General features: G+C 44.4%; 1 protein-coding gene across 1 annotated transcript in view; it reads right to left on the minus strand.

Annotated features, from left to right (window-relative positions):
- Positions 1 to 13,975, minus strand: part of CCNY (cyclin Y) — a 97,287-nt gene extending 83,312 nt beyond the window's left edge. The window contains exon 1 of the mRNA XM_020800385.3: positions 13,731 to 13,975. Within this exon, the coding sequence (XP_020656044.1) occupies positions 13,731 to 13,884 (154 nt within the window). The 5' untranslated portion in view covers positions 13,885 to 13,975. The remainder of the gene's footprint in view (positions 1 to 13,730) is intronic.
- Between the last annotated feature and the right edge of the window lie 6,376 nt (positions 13,976 to 20,351).

A 20,351-nucleotide genomic window follows, 5' to 3' on the forward strand; every position in this document is an offset into this window, starting at 1 on the left:
TGACTTAAGGATTTTTGATCGATATTTAGTCCTTTCAAGTGGGTCTGCAGCATCCATATAACCTTATCTCAATTGTTTCTCTTTCAAGTCTTTTTTTTACTTTTTTTCCCAAAACAACAAATTTCAAGTTATTCAAAGAATGTCCAAGTTAGACTAAAATGATCTGAAACAGTCCATCATTATCATCTTAGAAGGGACCCTGTGGATCACCAAGCCCAGCCCCTGTCAAGGAGGCCCAGTGGGGAATCAAACTCCTAACCTCTGGCGCCAAAGCCAGACACCTAAACCACTGAGCTATTATGGTGTGTTGCCATTCCTGATGTCTGGTTTATGACCATTAATTCTTTTGCGCAGAAATTGCCCTGTTTGTTCTATCTAAAGTGCAAAAGGGCGTTGTTGGCAAAGGATGCATTAGCCAGACGTCCCCAACCCCCGGTCCGTGGCCCAGTGCCAGTCCGTGGCCTGAGCCGGACCTCCCCCCCCCACCCTCACAGAGACAGACCTCCCCCAACCCCGTACGCGGTCCCCCCCACACAGCCCCTCTGTCCATGCACGCGCTCATGCGCCCACATGAGCGCTCCCCCAACCCGAGTGGCACACTGCCCTTTGCGCATGCGCACAAGCGCCCGCACGCTACTTCATGCATGTGCACAATCGCGAGGGGGTTGTGCCCCGCCTTCCCCAATCAGTCCGTGAAGTTTAAAAGGTTGGCGACCATTGCCATAGACCACAATGGCAGAGGAACACATAAATGTGCCCCTGATGTCATGAGTGACATTGTTGGGGCATGTAATTGTGTTGCCAGAATAGATGAGAGGACAGAGCCAGCATCTGGTTTCTAGCAGGATTTAGATCCCATCTGTGTATCAGTATTGGATAGTCCATTGTATGTCAATAGTCACATAAGACTTGGCGGGGGGCGGGGGCAGTCTGTAAGCAAGTATAAGCCTGTCACCTACGGCTTGGGTGAGTGAAGTATTCCTGCCAAGAACAGACTGAAGATCTTTGAGGTCTCAGTTGTGGACAGAAGGTGGCAATCAATGGTGTTTGGTTATTTTCTCTTCTGGATGTATCTTGCAATGAATAGGTTGCTTCTTGTTCCTTAGCCATATTGGATGGGTACTGTAGTCTGAAATCCCCGGGTTTGGAGTCACTATCTTGTGGGCTCGAGCTGATATGTAAGACCTTGACTGTAAACAACAGATTTTTGTGGTGTGCTCAGATGGAAGCTGAACATATGCAAGTATGCAATATCGGTCAGTAGTTTTTTGATACAGAGTAATACTAACATGTCCATCTTGCAGCTTCACATTGGTGCCCAGAAAATGCACCTGTTGTGTAAACTGGTACACGCTGAGGCTGACAATAGGATGAAAGTTATTAAAATCCCAATGGAATTTATCTAGGGCTTCTTTTTTGTGAGCCCAGATAATAAAAATATCAGCAGTATACCTACAAATAAGCATGAGGAACCTCCAGTCCCCTGGCCAGGTGTGATCTGCAGAGGGTCTCTCCATGCAGCCTGCAGGTTTCTTTCTCCATTATTTTCAATCAGAGATCAAAGATAATGGGCTGTTTAAAGATTTGGAAATTGTTACATGGAACCGTGGTCGTTCAGTGAAAGGTAAAAACATGTGGAACAAAGGGGAATAGAAGCTCATCATGGAAAATTATGAATGAAAGCTACAGAGATCAAATAGCAACACAGACCAAAGAAAAGGTGCAGCCAGACTAAGATAAGAAAATCAAGCATTTTACCTACCAATTTGATATGTTGGCCTTGGGTTCAATATTAGCCTTGAACTGATTAAAGCAGTCTGGACTAAGTGTAATTTCTACCAGCCTTACAATCAGATGCACTAAACCCTTGCCCAAATATGAAAATCACCAAAAGCTCTGATGAAATACTATTTTAAAACTATAAACTGGCACCCTACTTGTTGAAGAATGCACAGGGGTTCTAAGAACAGACTTGAAGAAAAGTAATTCTATATTTAGGGTATAAAAGTCTTTCCCAAACTGGTATCCCTACAAATGTGTTGCATTGCAGCTTCCATTATTCCCAGGCAACACAGCTAATTCCTGTGCAGCTCTAGTCTAGCCCATCCAGAGGGCATCAAGTTGGGGAAACATCAACAGGGAAGAATGGGAGAAGGCAATAAAAAGGCAGTGAGTGGATTGTAAGATGCCTCCTCCAACATGCAGTTTACCAAAGCCATAAGCAAAGAGGCTGGTCCTCCTATTCTCAAAACAAGGACCACACATGATAAAATTTACTTTTGGGGGCTATATTAAAAAGTCTCATAGCACCTTCCAAAATAAGAAGTTCACTTGGCACAAGTTTCAATGAACTGCAGCCCAATTCATAAGATGTAGCAGGCTGTCATTCACAAAAGCTTTTGCCAAAACAAGCATGCTGGTCCTTGAAGATGCTACAAGACCCTTTGGAACAAATTTTCTGTTGCGCGCACAGACACGCACGTGCATGCACATACACACACACACAATTATGTGGACTATAACTCCCAAAACATCTAGTCAATATTGCATTTATTCTGCTATTCTAGGACAAGGAAATGGCTTCTAGGGAAGAGAGGTTTTTGAAGTCATGCATCTACCATATATATCTATGGAACAGGAGCAGTTACTTACCTTTTCTAATGGGAGCAGCTTTCACAAATTAAGAACATAACATGAAATTTAGCCTGGTTTGAGTATGAAAAGAGGAAGGCAACTTGCTCGGCAATCATTATATAGTCTTTATTATGAGTTGGGGGGATCACAAATCATACATACTATCTAAAACTCATTTGTCATCATATTTTCTAGTGAAGGGGAAATGGCAATTATTCTTAGGACTGAAGGGCTCCTGTAAGAAACACAGGCACTGAAATGCTGTCCCAACTTCACTATTCAATTCCCAGTGTAACTCTCCAACATCAGTCCCTTTCTTGGAGAACTCAGGTTAGATCATCTCGTGCATGTGTGTGAAAGAGTGCATGTTTATACAGTGAAATGATTCAGAGAGACAAGTAGTCCAAGCATGCCTTTCCAGAAGATCTGGACAGAAAAAGCACAGGCAAGTCACACTTCTTAATTGGGTGACTCAAGACATTTTGCTCTCTGCAGGAGAGGAGCAGGGAACAGCATTACTCTCCCAAAGCCAAAATATAAAGTACAGTACTCCAAGTAACTATACTAAGGAACAAAGAAAGTTTTGCAAGGGCCTCTTCCCTAGCTGCAAAAATGCAATAACAATGGATTAAATGACTAGCAATTTGCTGCCTTTTCACCTCATTTAAAATCTGCTCCCTATTTAATAGCAGGGCAATCCTGTTTCTAAAGTAAAGGAAATGCAAACACAGCACTTCTTTTACTTTAGAACTGCATCATGCAAATAGTTAACATCGTTCCTCACTGCAAGCTGGGCAACAACATTTTATATTTACACACAAGAGCCATGCTTGTTTGTTTTTCGAACTGAAAGTGCATGAACATAGCATCTGGAACTGACAAGTTAAAAAACACAGTCATGGCCCTGGGAAAGCAGTCAAAAGGCTGAACCTACACTACCTATATATTTACTAAGTAAATGTTGCTTTTATGCTATCATATGAATTGGCTGCCTGCTGCTAGAGTAAAGACAAGAATGGATCTCTCCAGAAAGCACTTCATGTCTTCTCAAGAGAAAGAAGGCACCTGGTTTCTATACAGTGGTGCCTTGCTTTACGATTGCCCCGCATTACGATGAAACTGCACTACGATGATCTTTTTGCAATCGCAATTGCAATCGCAAAACAATGGTCTGAGTGGGTTTTTTTCGCTTTGCGATGATCGGTTCCCTGCTTTGGGAACCGATCTTTCGCAAAACGATGATTTTCCTCCAGCTGATTGGCCGTTTCAAAATGGCCGCCGGGTAAATAAAATGGCTCCCCGCTGTTTTCTGGGATGGATTCCTCACAAGACAGCCACAGAAAATGGCCGCCCTATGGAGGATCTTCGCTGGACGGTGAGTTTCCATCCCATTGGAACGCACTGAAGGGGTTTCAATCCAGTTCAATGGGCTTTTTATTTTCGCATTACAACGTTTTCATTCTACAGCGATTTCACTGGAACATATTAACATCGTAATGCGAAATACCACTGTATAAGCAATAATAACCCCCTGAATATTAGACAGTGGGCTGTAGCTGGATGGAGGAGGACTCAGATTCAGCCCTTAATTCTCCAGTAAAAAAATATCAGTGACAGCAGGTCTAGCAAAGACCTTAAAGACTGGCTGATAGCAAGAACAGCATATATCACAGTGCATAGCAGACTAATGGTCTCTAATTCAGTATAAAGTGATGTCATATATTGGAGAAATAGATGACAGCTTTCCATGGTAGTAAGCAATCCAGTTCTGAACAACTTTAGAGATAACAGTGATACTGATCAGTTGTGGCTGATACCAGACTGACACTCCATAGGTCTATTCAGTCCTGTCTAAAGTACAGTAGTTGCTCTACCAAAGTGCAAAATAAAAAGGAAGCATTCTTCTCATTTGATCCTTATGATTGCAATTAAACTTGCATATTGGACATTGCACCAACTTCCTTGTACAGTATATGGGAGTTGAACCTAAATAATCTTTAATTCTAGTAAATTGAACAGGCCTGCTCTGTACATAACTACTGTATTTCTAGATCCAGCCAGTGAGTTCAGGGGCAGTTTTACAGAATGCCAGAAATGTAAAGCAAGGGGGGGAAATGACAGGAGGAGTTATGTGGAAAGATCAGAAAGTCCAATTCACACCCAAAAGAGAAAGAGAAAAAAACTTGGTCAACTATAATGATCATCAATACTAGATTTCTCAGAACAATACATGCTATATCGTATTTGTCCCTACAGGAATATAAAGGCTTTCCAAAGGATCCTCAATAAATATTTCAAAATAAATTTTTAAAAAAAGAAATGTTGATCAATCTTTCCTTAGGTTTGTACTGCCAATGCCCTTCCTGGAGAAAATGTAAATACTCCAATGGGGGGGGGGAAACACCCTGAATTTTAATCCATAGGCAAGGTGAGTGATACCTTTATTAGACCATTAGGTCAAGTATTAATGGATGAGTTTCAATTGTTGAGACCCGAGGATGTGGACAGGGTGCTTGGATCTGTCCGTTCTACTACCACTCCGCTCAACCCTTGCCCATTTTGGCTAATTGGAAGATCTGCCAGGGGGGTTCACACCTTGGTCCAAGAGGCCATGAACGCCTCTTTGAGAGAGGGAGTGTTCCCTACCGCCTTGAAAGAGGCGGTAATTCGGCCGCTCCTTAAAAAGCCTAAACTGGACCCAAGGCTGGTGGTTAACTACCGACCAGTGGTGAACCTCCCTTATTTGGGCAAGGTGTTGGAGCGGGTTGTGGCTGGGCAACTCCAGGATGAAACTTTTTTTCTGCATCTATTTCAATCAGGTTTCAGGTCGGGTTTTGGCACAGAGACTGCCTTGGTCGCCCTGTACAATGACCTTTGCCGGGAGAGAGACAGGGGGAGTGTGACCTTGTCGATACTCTTGGACCTCTCAGCGGCTTTCGACACCATCGACCATGGTGTCCTTCTGGATAGGCTGGCTGGGTTGGGAGATGGGGGCACCCCTTTACAGTGGTTCCGCTCCTTCTTGGCTGTCCAGAGGGTGGTGCTATGGGACAGCTGCTCTGTCCCATGGCGTTTATGTCATGGGGTTCCTCAGGGCTCGATACTGTCCCCCATGCTATTTAACATCTACATGGAACCGTGGGGAGAGGTCATCAGGAGGTTTGGGCTGAGGAGTCAGCAATATGCTGATGATACTCAGCTCTACTTCTCATTTTTCACCAATCCAGGTGAGACAGTTTCTGTGCTGAACTCGTGTCTGGACCTGATAATGGACTGGATGAGTTAATAAACTGAAACTCAACCCAGACAAGACGGAAGTGATGTTAGTGGGTGCTTCGCCAGACAGGTTTCCCTGCCCTGAATGGGGTTGCACTCCCCCTAAGGGACAGGATCCGCAGCCTGGGAGTGCTCCTGGACCCCAGTCTAACTCTGGAAGCCCAGGTGGACTCAGTGGCCAGGGGCGCCGTCCTTCAGCTGTGGAAATTATACCAGCTACGGCCCTACCTGGATGACCGGAGTCTCATGACAATTACACCTGCATTGGTAACATATCATATAGATAATTGCAATGCGCTCTACGTGGGGCTGACCTTGAAGACGGTCCAGTGACTGCAACTAGTCCAGAATCAAGCTATGTGGCTGGTGAGTGGTGGGGCCGCTAGGGAACACATCAAGCCAATTCGGTTTAAATTGCATTGACTACCAGTTGCTGCCCGGGCCCAATTCAAAGTGCTTCTTTTGACCTATAAAGCCCTAAATGGCTTGAGCCCTGGATACGTGAAAGAGCAGCTCCTTCCATATGAGCCTACTTGGCAGTTAAGATCTAGCCAGGGGACCCTTTTGAAAGAGCAGTCCCTCAAGGAAGTAAGAGGGATGGCTTGTAGACAAAGGGCCTTTTTCAGCAGCTGCCCCCAGACTATGGAACACCATCCCAACTGATATTCGTCTAGCGCCGACGCTGATGACATTTCGGCGCCAGGTCAAAACCTTCCTGTTCCAGAAGGCTTTTAATTGAAATAATATCAACTGTGGGTCCTGATACCAACTTTTAGAGTATATATTTTAATTGTATTTTAATTGTTTAATCTTTTTTACTGTAGTTAAATTGTTGTAAGCTGCCCAGAGACCTTTGGGTAGTGAGGGCGGCACATAAGTTAAATGAAAATGAATGAATGAATGAATGAATGAATGAATGAATGAATGAATGAATGAATACAAACAGAAGCCAGCTTTCAATCAATCTACACCACCAGAGGTGAAATCTGAAACCTACACCCCTGACTTGAGTCTGCAAACCCCATTTTGGATTTCATTTTTCATGGAACCTGACAGGCACACTTGGTTACGATTCTTGGATGTTTTTCCTGCATCATTCACAGCTCTGTGGTACTAAGCCTGATGAAGACCCATACGAGGTCATAAGCTAGTCTCCGCCTGGGAATTTTAATTGTCTAATAAAAAGGCATACAAGGATTATACATTTTTTAAATTTCAATATGTTTCCTCTAAATTTGTGCACTAACAGAAATGAAGAAACAGCACATACTATTCTTTCTATGCAAAGCTCTAAACACAGCAGTCAATCAAAACTTGATGCTAGGGTCTTTAATTTAAAACTAATGCATCCACAAAGGATGTTAGTAATTTAAACCTGGCTTTTCAAACACATTTCCTTCTCTTATTTTCTTAAATTGAACACAGCTAGAGTGATAGAATGATACTATACAAGCATCTACATTTATAGAACATGTCAAAGCAAAGAATGAAAGAAAGAAACAACACACATCCTGTTACTGATTGTATGGAAATTGTGAAGAGATTTCAGAAATGCAAAAACAATGTGCTAACAGACTCCAGATTTATAAATTCCTGAATCACAAACGCACAAGGGAAACCTCACAAAGAAACTGGTCTGGAAATAATTTGCTACTCCCTTCTGCTCTTCAACAGCCCCGTTCTTTCCATACTGGAGCTCTAAGACATGGGAGATACAGCTGCATGCCATCACATGCCATTGATGAAGGCCCCATCATGATGAACATCACAGCACTACACATTAAATAATGATTTCAGTACTGCTGATTCACATATTAAAACACACATTAGTAGTAGCAACTTATATGTGTACACACACACACACACACACACACACACATGTCCTTGGCCTTTTACAAAAGCAGAGAGATAATTACAGCATGTAATTATCCCATCATCATGGGGATTCCAAGGTAACATTCCTTGTTCGGCAAAAACTATAGCAGAGTTGTCCCCTGGTCATCTTATATAATCTATTACATATAAGCCTCAGCATGCTTTAATAACACAAGATCACCAATACATTGCCAACTATTTCTGCCATTATTCTTCAAGATTCTGGATACACCAGCACATTTATTCTGTGCTTCCACATATCAGGCTCATATCTGCCATTCAAATCATGTCCAATGTATGCAATTTCTTGTTAATGTAATCGGAATTCATTCGCCAGTTCAAGTCCAAAGAAATTCACAAATGTTAGCAACAATTAAATGGTGGGAAGTTGGCCCCACAGCCACCTGTTTCCCTCCTCCCCAAATATAATGTTAATGCTGAGTATCATTGCAACAATATCTGAAAAAGTGTACAAAAAAAATCTGGATTGCACATCAATACACTTTGCCTTTCACTGGCAACACTAGAGCTTTAAACACACACTTAAATATGTCTGAAAACAAATCAAAGATTCTTTTAAATAAAACATCTTACAGCAAGGACTGCAAAACAATGTATGAGTGTATATGTGTATATGCGAAAGCATGCTATTTTTGATATATTTAATATTTTGTAGCCAGTTTGGGATGCCTAAAATCTCTTTTACAATTCTGCCTAGATCGAAAGGTTTCCTGCATATTTGATTAAGGAAAATAAACTGCCTTGTCTAACAAATAAATCACACTGAAAAGCAATCCCTTATAAAGAGTTCATCAGGCCATGCACAGAAAATTTAGCACACAATCAACATACCATAAAAAGGAGGGCTGACCGAGTTTTATTAGCAGCACGGTTATATGGGATACACTTTTCTGATTCCGAATTGACAATGAAAGATGTGACCTAACAGCATTAGAGCTTCACTGCAAGAGCGGGGAAGGGGAATACAGTATTAGAGTCTAAATCATTATGTTATGAATGGTTTCCTGCCAGTCACACAAGGAATACATCTGGAAGTGTTCTGCAGCTACAATATCCCAGAGGAGTGTGTGATGTCAAGTGAAACATTACAAATAATGACATCATGGCACTGCTGAAATCATTGCACCTAATCCTAAGGTACGGATTTGACAGCGCTGCAGCCAATAGGATCATCCTGCCAGCTTTTCGGGATCAGAGCATGCTCAGCCAGTTCTTAGCAGCATTAATCCTCTAATTAATGGAATTTCTACAACACTTGTTAGCAAAAGGCTGAGAAGATCTGTAGTTGTTTAGTACCACTTGCACTCACAGCAATCAATGAGTCTTAATTATGCGAAATGTCAGTATAATAGAAATCACAAGTGTCATTTAAATACAACAAGGAAAATGACATTTTGCCATGACTCTTGAGTAGTGAAGTAGACAAGCAGCAATTTCTGTCTCCCAACTGCCACTTATAATGAGTAATTCCAATAAAAAGGAACTGTCAATTACATTTCTACTGTGAAACATCCAGGAAGTTTTTTAAAATGACATTTCGGTTTTCTCTCAAAAAGATGCAAAAATTGAAGGATTAAACAGTCACCCTTTCATGCCATCTCCTCTTGCAATCACACTCTCTATCTATCTATCTATCTATCTATCTATCTATCTATCTATCTATCTATCTATCTATCTATCTATCTATCTATCTATCTATCTATCTATCTATTTTCTTTAGCTTCTATACCGCCCAATTAGTGTAACACACTATTCTGAGCGATTAACACTCAATAAAGTAAAATAGGAAACAGTAAATCAAACAACAGTAATAATAAAAGACAATGCTAATAAAGAAAATGAATTGTCTTGTAAGTCTGTAATCAACCTTGCATTAGACAGTGTTTTGCCTGTCTGAGAGACAAAACATTAATTTCCCCTCAGTCTATTAATAAAACAGTAAGTCGTAAGGTGCCATGCATAGAGCTAATCTTCTGGCATTATAAACAAAGAAGGAATGCATTTGATTAACCAAAAAAAGTAAATCTTGAAATCTTTAAAAGATTATTTTTTCATCACAAACTGTGTTTACGCTACAGTAGTATATCAAGTGTTGGGTGGGTGTGTACATACAAACATTTGTGTGTGTATTCCTTCCTACTCATGAGTTTTCCTCGTTACATTACTTATTTACTGAGGTCAGTAATCCTAGACAATTCATCAGCTGGGTACAGACCACGCTTTGCCACACCTGTGCTTTCATTCAATATGAACCCTGCATGCTCTTGTCACTTTTGGCAAGTTCAGCATGGATATATTTGCATGCATGCATACACACAAATTACAGTCATTTTCAGAACTGTCCCTCTACTTTGAAGAGGCAGAAAATGCATATACACATAAATACACATCTATATACACCACACAACACAGAGAGTACTGTACTTCTTTGAAAGATGAGACAGTCTTTCCATTGGAATGCATAAAGATACACTCAATTCTGATGCTGCGGCACAAGAATTATCCTTAAAGCAATCAACAATCCTTTCAACTTTCACTGATCTAACTATTAAGACATCATTTTATAACCTGTGACAAGCCTTTTCCTTACCACTACAGTACAGTATTCTGAAAAATATTCCATTTTTTGTTTGAAATAAAACAACTGAGGTTAATCTTATGTACTTATCAGAAAGTAAACCCTACTGAACACAACATGGGCAGACATGTATATGGTAGCACTCTTCAATGCATAACGTTTTATTCAATAACCACAGACAATTCAGAAAAAAAATTCAATACTCTGTGTTTCTAATTAACCACAGCCATATAAATAGAGAAACAATTCAAACACATTCTGGCATATAACAAGGTTGCAGCAACCACTTTCTGCATAAATACATATGCAAACATTTTTAACAGGACTGACTATATATCATATAACCAATGCAAAAGATATATAAACTTGACAGACAGGTTAGATTTCTTTCAGTTTTCAAGTAACACATTATTATGGGATAAAAACTCTCCAACATCCATGACTACCATTTGTTAATTAAATTTTATTGCAAACTATATTTTGCTGTGATGCATCACAAGAATAACCCTACCTTAGCAGCAATTAACTTCTCCAGATAGAAAATGCCTCAAAATGAATGGGTAGACTCTCAAGACTATGGACTTCAAGAGTGCACTACAGGACTAAGAGGGAAACTATATACAGTATTTCAAGGAGGCACGTGATCCTACAAGATAACATGATGTGAGCTGCGGGTCAAAGCAGTCCAAAAGGGTAACACACTCCTTTGCTAGAGGCATAGATATACAGACTATAAAAGAAAAGGAGGAAAAACCAGATTTTGTTGTTGCAGTATTCCCCATCAACCCTAACATGAGAGCCTGTGAACAGCTATTGCCTGGGGACACAGTACTTTAATGATAAACAGCATTTTTAATTATTATTTTTAAGTGACACAAGGAAGCAATTACAGATGCCTTCAGGACCACAAGAAGAAATCTTCCATCCCAAACCACCACTTTCAAAAAACAAATTCCATACATGGTGTTCCATTTAGAAACAATAATATCTGAAAATATCAAACAAAGTACATCTGTCCAAAAATGTGAGCATGACATACATAGCAGCAGCTCCCACAACAGAATGGGTGTGGGGCTACAATGTGGGTGGATGTACAGAACAGGCAAGAGCTATCTCAGAGTTCTCACTCAGAAGAAAGTAAACTTCAGTTTCATCCCAAAACATAAGAACAGGGATAACTCCCCTCCTAACATTTATCCTCTCCAGTGGTCCTCAACCTTGGACCTCCAGATGGTCTTGGACTTCAACTCCCAGAAATCCTGGCCAGCAGAGGTGGTGGTGAAGGCTTCTGGGAGTTGTAGTCCAAGAACATCTGGAGGCCCAAGGTTGGGGACCACTGCTCTATGCCACAGCCCTGCAACAGTGGTCTTCCAGATGTTTTGGGCCTCTGGCTTGCATAATCCCTCACTCTGATTTATTTATTTTATTTAAAATACACACTATATAAGTTTGATGGCAGCTGTAGATAGAAACCACTTGGAGGTCCACAGACCTCTGAAAACCAAGCTTAGAAATGTTTCCTCTTCAAATAATTCACTTGATTACAGCAGAAATTACAGTACTGCTAAGAGGTATGCTTGCATATGTGGGTATTTTAGCACAAAAGTATGTTGGAAAAAGTATTCTTAAAGGCGCTTCTCACTTTCCATTTAGCAGACAGGGAATCAGGAGAGGGTGTGCAATGTACTCTTCATCTTCATCTCATTCAATAATGTGTTTCTCCCCCCCCCCCCGTCACTTTCAGCAGCACCATGTCATCTCACCCCTGTGTGAACTGCAGGATATAGAGATTCCTTTCCCCTCATACACAACCACTTTTTAAAAGGAAGGAATTATTTAAACTGGGTGTGATCTGAACACGGGAGGCTTAGCACTCCTCCTGCTTGGTCCACTAACCACCCCTGGGAAACAGGAAGGATATGATTCCCTCTTCCTGAGCTATTTAACGGCCTCCAAACCCATTCACTCATTCATAGACTGACAGGATCGTTCTCCACCCACCCATCCACCCGCCTTCCCTTTAACGGTTTTATGGTGACGAGCTGCATCTGACTTATTGCAACACTAATTGGGTTTTCAGGGTATATAAGATATTTAAGGGGTGATTTTAACACTGACACCCCTCAGTGGGGATTTGAACCCCAGGCGTCCTGAATCCTCCGAGTCCATTATTCTATTCACTATATCACCTTGGTTCTCCCTTTATTTTCCTCGTTATATTGATGTTCCATGTTTCCCTGCATGGCTCTGCTCTTCATTCCTTTAGTCTCACAACAGCCCTGTAAAGTAGTCCAGGCGGAGAGAAAAGGCGGGAAGCATGTGGTCCTTTTGTATGTGGAGAAAGGAGTCCTTCTCCTGCTCCCTTTTTATCGGGTGTGAAAGAGAAGAAAGAAAAGGGTTCCCTACACAGATTTCTGTTACGTATTAGGCCTAGAATAACCCATTCATTTATGACAGAGCTGACCCCCCCCCCCAAAAAAAACACCGTAGGCCTGCCTCAAAAAGTCTGTGGGTACAGACCTCTTTCTGTGCTAGGTCATGTTTAAAATCCAGTTCCCAGCTCTCGAGGAAAAATAACCTCCTCTCAGATTAAGGAGGGAAGGGACGGCCTTGATTCTAATATCATGATTTATTTTTAGGATGGGAAGATGCTGGAACTCAGGGGGACTGAAACGTGTTTCCAAGCCAGAATCCCACCCAAACCCTGAGGAAAGGCAGGTCGTTTGATGTCAGAGGCACCAAAACACACACACACACACAAACACACACACATGCACACAGAGCTCTGCACATCAAAATACAATCCTTTGCTATAACTGACAACATCCTGCTTTTCCACAAGACCTAATAACACCTGCCCCAGGCAGGCCTTCTCCTGGTGCCTAAAAGGGCGGGGAAGGCCCCCCCCGCACCGAGGCGCGCACACTGCACATGCCCAGAGGCCCTCTTCCTTCCGAAGCTCTTTCCTCCCCCCCCCCCCGAATTCCAAAGCTGGGTCTCGACAGCTTTCCTAAGGCGGGAAGGAGGGGTGGGACGAACCCAGCTCCAGGGCTTGGCCTTCTTCCCTCGCCGCTTTCTGCCTGACGGGAAGGCTTTCCTCGTCTACCTCCAGGAAGCAGGGCAGAACCTCTGCCTGCTTTCCCTCCATGCTACCTCCTCCTCCTCCTCCCAAATATATATATACAGTATATATATTTGTGCAATCTATTTATTTATTTATTTATGTGCAATATATATATTGCACATAAATAAATAAATAATATACTGCACAATAAATAAATAAATAAATAGATTGCACAAAAATAAAAAGTGCAATCCGTTTCCCCTCTCTCTCTCTCCGGCTCACCGTCGATGTTCTCCCGGTCGCTGATGTGCTGCAGGTTGCACCCGGTGTCCTCCCGGCTGAGCTCGGCGTCCGGGCGGTAGGACTCCAGCCGGGAGTGGGCATTCCTCCGCAGCTTGGGGCTGGACGAGACGCAGCAGGAGGTGGTGTTGCCCATCTTCTTGGCCGGGGCCGGCGAGTCGGCCGCCGAGAGGCTCTCGCCAGGCCGGGGGGGGGATGGGGTGGGGTGTTGGGGGGGGAGAGGAGAGGCGAGGCGAGGGAAGAAGGCAAAACCCAAAAGGGGAGAGAAGGGAAGGGAAGGGAAGGGAGGAGGAGGAGGAAAGCAGGCAGGAGTCACCCCCGGGGGCGGGAAGCCATCAGCAGCGGCAGCGGCAGCGAGGAGGACGGCGAGCCCCGCTGGGGAAAGCAGAAGATCACCGGGGAGGCGGCGGCGGCGGTGGTGGTGGGGGCGCCGGCCGCCTCCTTCTCCGCCCAGCGGCTCATGCAAGCCGCCTCACCCCGCCGCGCGGCTCAATCATCCTGCCCGGGCCGGACGCACGGACGGAGGGAGGGATGGCAACGGACGGCGGGCAAGGCTCCCCTCTTGCTGCAAAACCGGGCTGTTACGCCGCCGCCGGCGCCGGCTGCTCGTGCAACCGCAGCCCCATGGCTCTTCGGGGGGGGGGCCCTCCCGCCCGCCGCCGCCGTGGCTGCCGCCGCCGCCCTCCCCTTGCTGGCTGCCCGGGGTCGCCTTCGCCTCCCTCCGCGCGGCTTCCTCTTTCTCTGCAGCTGGAGGTGGAGGAGGCGACGGCAGCCGCCCCGCAGCCTCGTCCACGGCAGCCCCGAAGGCTGCCTTTTTGCAAAAAATGGTTCCGGTTCAAGTGGGTGGGAACGCCGGTGCGTGCGCTTGTGTGTGTGTGTTTGTGTGCCTTTCCAAGCTAACAAGACGAGCAGCACCTTCTTTTCTCTCTCTCTCTCTGACAGGGGAGGGGAAACCCGGCCGGAGGAGAGCCGCGCTCCTCTCTTGCTGCGCAGAGGGGGAAGGCCAGAGCGAAGGAGGCGGGGAGGAAGCCGGGGGACACCCCCCCAAGACCCCCATCCACCCCTCCTTGAAAGGGTTCCCTGGGGAACAGGAGAAGTCAAAGCGCAGCGACACCTCCTTCCTTGTGGAGCCTGGAAGGAAACGAAGCTTCGCCGGCCGACCAGCAGCAACGACAGGAAAAGAATTGCTGCCCAGCCGGCAACTAAGCTCCAGTGGGCATGGATACTAGCCAATCTGCAGCTGCTTTGGACCTCCACCAGGGTGGCCCTTTAGCCTTGTCCTAGAGAGTCTGTTCACACTGGCATGTAGTTACCATACAGGGTTCCCTAATAGCACTGTTATTGGATGAGATGGTTGGACAGTGTCATCGAAGCAACCAACATGAATTTGACCCAACTCCAGGAGGCAGTGGAAGACAGGAGGGCCTGGCGTGCTCTGGTCCATGGGGTCACGAAGAGTCGGACACGACTTAATGACTAAACAACAAATAGCACTGTTTGGCACAGAATAAAATATGTTAACCACTTGTGTTACTACTTAAAACAATCCATTCTTTCCCTTTAAGAGCTGGCCCACACCAAACTGGCACCGGGCTAGGGCATGCAATCTTTTTGGGATGATTCATTGAGATCCAAAACAGCTCTTTGTTCTGAGTATGGATACCAGGAGTTGAAATAGATTGCACTGAAGATTAGGAGCTTTCAAGCCTAGGGACCGGGTTGCATCAAATGTCAGTGTTGGACAGCCCTCAGTCTCCTCTGTGATTAAAAAGGTGAATTGCAGCACGCACACCTCGCCCATGCCTCCCCAGTCTTTCCTGAGGAGGGCTTCGCCTCTTCCCCCTCTAGGCCATGAGGGAAGCCGGACAGCTGACAGGAGCCACAGAAAGAGGCCGGCCCACAGTGCCAGGATGAGGGCAGCGGTCTCAGCCCCCAGGTGAGCAACGGTGCTGCTCTGGTGCCTGCTGGGCCGCTTGTGTGGCCTAATTCTCTCACCCACCAGTGCCTCCTCCAGTCACAGAGCCCTAGGAGGGAAGCGCTGGAGTGGCCAACGCCGGAAGCAGCTACACCTTGTAGGGCATTTCAACAACCCCCCCCCCCAACTTCTCAAATACCCTCCCTCCTTTACCATTTGCAGGTGTCCATTAAAAGAATAAGGATCTGGAAACGTACGTTGGAAAAAAAATGGGTCTGAGTCAAGGTTCCCACTAAGCTGGGCAGCCGGACGAGCGCATGCGTGACTCTGCTTCCCTCCGCACAACGGTCTTCCTCCTCTACGTTAGGTTCCAGTTGCGACGGAATTCATCATGTGTGGGGGGCAGAGTTGCACGCACATGCAGGGGCGAAGCCACAAGAGAGACAGAGGCCGAGCCCCACCCAGTGGGGCTGAAAATTAGAGGGTATGTTGGTCCGAGTAAAAAAACAAACTCAAGTCTGAATCAAGTCACTAGTGTGACTTAAGTCAGACTCGACAGAAAGTCCCAAGTCCCCATCCCTGTTACACACTCAGTCAGGCCTTGGGATCTCACACAGTCAGAAGATGCTTGACAGTCGCAACAGGCTAAGTAGACTGAAAGCTTGAGTTCAAACACAAGTGGACATACACTCAATGGCCAAACTAGCCCTACGGTTAGGAAGCGCGAATCCCTCATCTTGGGCAGTGTCACGAACAGGCAGCAAATGGTTGTATTTTTACTGCTGGGGATGGCAGCTGCAAAATGCCCACACAGCTTGGATGGTTTTGGACGCTGTGCACCTTTTGGTAGATGGGTGTGAAAAGGGTATTTTGCAGTTTTTCTCCCTCAGGTAGCAGAAAGTCTTACAATTGCCCTGCTGATCATCCAACCGTACAGGAACATAGGAACTGACTTTCGAATAAGTTGTGGCAGATAATTGGTCCATCTAGGGCAGTGGTTCCCAACCTTGGGTCCCTAGATGTTGTTGGACTACAACTCCCTAAAATCCTAGCCAACACAGCTAATGGTGAAGGCTTCTGGGAGATTTGATCCAATAACGTCTGGGGACCTAAGGTTGGGAACCACTGGGCTCATCCACAATTATCAACTCCACCTGGTTATAGTGGCTATCCCAGGTTTCAAGCAGGATTATATTCTCATATGAGGTCCTAGATGGTCTAGAATCAAGCATTAACCAGGCTTACGTCTCCCTAGAACACGATAGTGTGTGCAAAGGACAGATATACTAAGACAAACAGACTCTGCCCAAGAATCAGGGTGGGGAGCCTGCTGTGACTATATAGAGCAGCCACATATTCCCATCATTCCTAGCCAATCGTGTCATAGCTGAAAATACTAGTTCCTTCACTTCCAAAAGGCTGCGTATCCCTTCCCACTCCCTTGCTCGTGAGTAAAAGACTGCTTCTATCGCTGTACTCATGATACAGGAAACACATTCTGCTGAAACCAGAATCCCTGCTTCCCAGACAGGGAGGCTGCACATGGATGGCTTCTCATGACACATCGCATCGTTTGTTATGGCCACAGAGTTAGGAGATTGTGAATTACAGGTAGGCTGACAGCTCCTTTCATACCTTGGCGATGTTGCTTTCTGGACTACAGTTCCCAGTAGCCCTGCTTGCTGGGGGATTCCGGGAAATGTAATCCCAAAGGAATTTTTCCAAATCCTAGTGTTGTGTTTTTTTAAAGGACCTCTCTTTTTTTGGTTAATCGTGAAATTCTGTCCATATTTGAGAAAGTCAGAATCAAGGAAGATGGGTTGTGGGGAAAGCAAAGGAACTTTATAATGTGTGGCCAGCAAAACAAGTAGTTCTTGAGTATTAGCAAGAATAAAGGGGAAAAGACAAAGACAACATATTGTGGTACTTGAAAGACTGGTAAATTTGTACTCTATTTATACTGGCTACTAGTTATAATTTCCAAGCGCAATTCAGGTGGCTGCTATTGACCATTAAAGCACAATGGGGCAACGTACCATCTATAGGCCCAAAGCAGCTGTCAGCAGTGCTCTGGTGCCCCACACATTCTCATTTTTAAAGGTTTCATTCAAAGAGTCACTGTGTCCTTTAGAGATGTGGGGTTAGTTGTCATGTTTTGAGGGAGACCCTGGTCCCCTAAATCAATTTTTTAAAATTAACTCACTAGAAAAGAGAACTTTTTTCTTAAATTATAAAAATTATACCCTCCCCCCTTGCCCTAAAAAACGCTTAGTGGCTGAGAGCAGCAGGCGCCGGTGAAGCCCTCTGAGGTCCAAAATGGCCATACGTGGTGTCTGGACCGTCTGTGATCACCCCAGACTTCTTCAAAGCCAGTCCCAAGCTGGTTCTAATGTACCTTGAGGACTCAACATGCACCATCTGATGTCACGTCAGCAGCCACTGCTTGCTACCCCATCTATATGGCAAGTAAAGATGGCAGAGATTTAAGGACAGTAGCAGGTGGATCAAGGCCTGTGGCATACATTGCTCTCCCATGCCCCACGTTATTGTCACAGTAGGTCTGAAACAGTATGTCTGGTTCAGGGTCAATTCAGTATAGAGTTGAACCCAGGTCTCATGATTCCTGGCCCGTCTCTGGCAGGAGACTAAAACAGATCCATATCCTAACTAAGATCCTGGAGTCACACAGTTTCTCATTGTGATCAATCATATGGTTGGTTTTACTTCTGAGGCTAGTGGAATTATTTTTGGTTTGGTTTAGTTTTTAACAGCAGATTTTTAACTTTGTATGCCTTGTTCCCAATGTAGTACAGTAGAAAGAGTTATGGACTCAGGAGACCCGAGTTCGAATCCCCACTTGGCCATGGAAAGGAGGGAGTGGAACTAGTAAAACAGCTCCTTAAATACCTTACTTACTGTGAATGCCAGTATTATGTTCTCTGTAAGTCAGTTCTGATTTGAAGGCACATAACAAGGGACGTGGTGGCGCTGTGGACTAAACCGCAGAAGCTTGTGCTGCAGGATCAGAAGACCAGCAGTCGTAAGATCGAATCCACACGATGGAGTGAGCTCCCATCACTTTGTCCCAGCTCCTCGCCAACCTAGCAGTTTGAAAGCATGCAAATGAGAGTAGATAAACAGGTACCTCCTCGGCTCTACAGCTTGAAAAACGGGATGAGCACCGCCCCCTAGAGTTGGACACGACTGGACTGAAAATGTCAAGGGGAACCTTTACCTTTACCTAACATGCCTTATCCATTTGCTTGACATTTTGAGAAGTGTTCTAAATGTCTACAATAAATTTGTTAATAAATGAATTTCCACCAAACACGTTAATTGTAAAGGATGATTAATAAAACAGGGATTAGGTTTCACGCTGCGTACTTTTAAAAGCAAACGACAGAAATTTCTGCAGATTAAGAACTGTCCCAAGTAAAGGTGGAGAGGGTACGTCAAAAAGATATACCACACTGTCACAGTGCAACTAGTTCAGAATGTGAGATGCTACTATGATAATTGTCAGTACATGAGTCATTGTAAAACAAGGCTTCCACGCTGCACCATTGTCTTGCATGAAATGTTGCTGAATGGAGGCATTGTTCGGGTATTTTGCTAGGTCAGAGACCTCTAACTGTGGAGACTGCTGCTTACATGCATGAGCTTCCCTATTCTATGGGCAGCTCTCTGCAGAAAATCAGCAGCTATCATAGGACTCCAGAAGTTACAGTGTGAGTTGCAGCCTGAATGCACATGAATGCAACTGAGAGCCAGGATGAAACCCAACAGAGAATTGTGAATGTTTGTATCTTGAAGGCAACGGTTGAAACGAATTCTGAAGATCAACAGTTTTGTGACAGGCAATCCGCAGGCTTGCACACGTGAGCAGAAAGCCCAGGGCTCAAAGAAGTTATTTTTTAAAGATTCCTTCAAATTCTGGGAATGACAATCCAAAAAAATTTCAAGATACTCAGAAGTGGTCTACCATTCCCTTCTTCTGGGAGTGCCCTGGGCTGGCTCTTCTGAGATGCACAGTGAGGAATTGAACTCCCAACCTTTGGCTCCGCAGGCAGAGACCTAAACCAATTAAGATGGGACCTGTATGAGGTTGATAGATGCATATACAGTATATACTTAGATATTCTCAAATTTCTAGCTAAAAGAATCAGTGTTACTAAGTCAAAATATTTGTCCAGCTAACCTGGTATTGCTTATGGCAATGTTTTTTTTTATTTTATGGGGCTATTTGTTTATTTAAATATCTGTTGATGAACCTTGCAAACACAATTTTACAAAATTTGTCTCTTTTTATTCACAGTTATTTATTATTATTTTTATTTATTTATTGGACTTATATACCGCCCCATAGCGCTACAAGCACTCTCCGGGCGGTTTACAATTTTTAATTATACAGGCTACACATTGCCTCACCAGCAAGTTGGGTACTCATTTTACCGACCTCGGAAGGATGAAAGGCTGAGTCAACCTTGAGCCGGCTACCTGGGATTTGAATCCCAGGTCGTGAGCACAGTTGTAGCTGCAGTACAGCGTTTTAACCACTGCGCCAGAGCAATCATAACAGCAAAAGGCTACATTTTGTGCACCCAAGCCCTTGACAACAGCACGACTACAGAAGCTGCCTGTAGACCTGCAAAGTTCAAGTGTCCTTTTGAATTTCGGATTCAAATAAA

This window comes from Pogona vitticeps, chromosome 6, assembly GCF_051106095.1.
Source record: "Pogona vitticeps strain Pit_001003342236 chromosome 6, PviZW2.1, whole genome shotgun sequence".
NCBI lineage: Eukaryota > Metazoa > Chordata > Lepidosauria > Squamata > Agamidae > Pogona > Pogona vitticeps.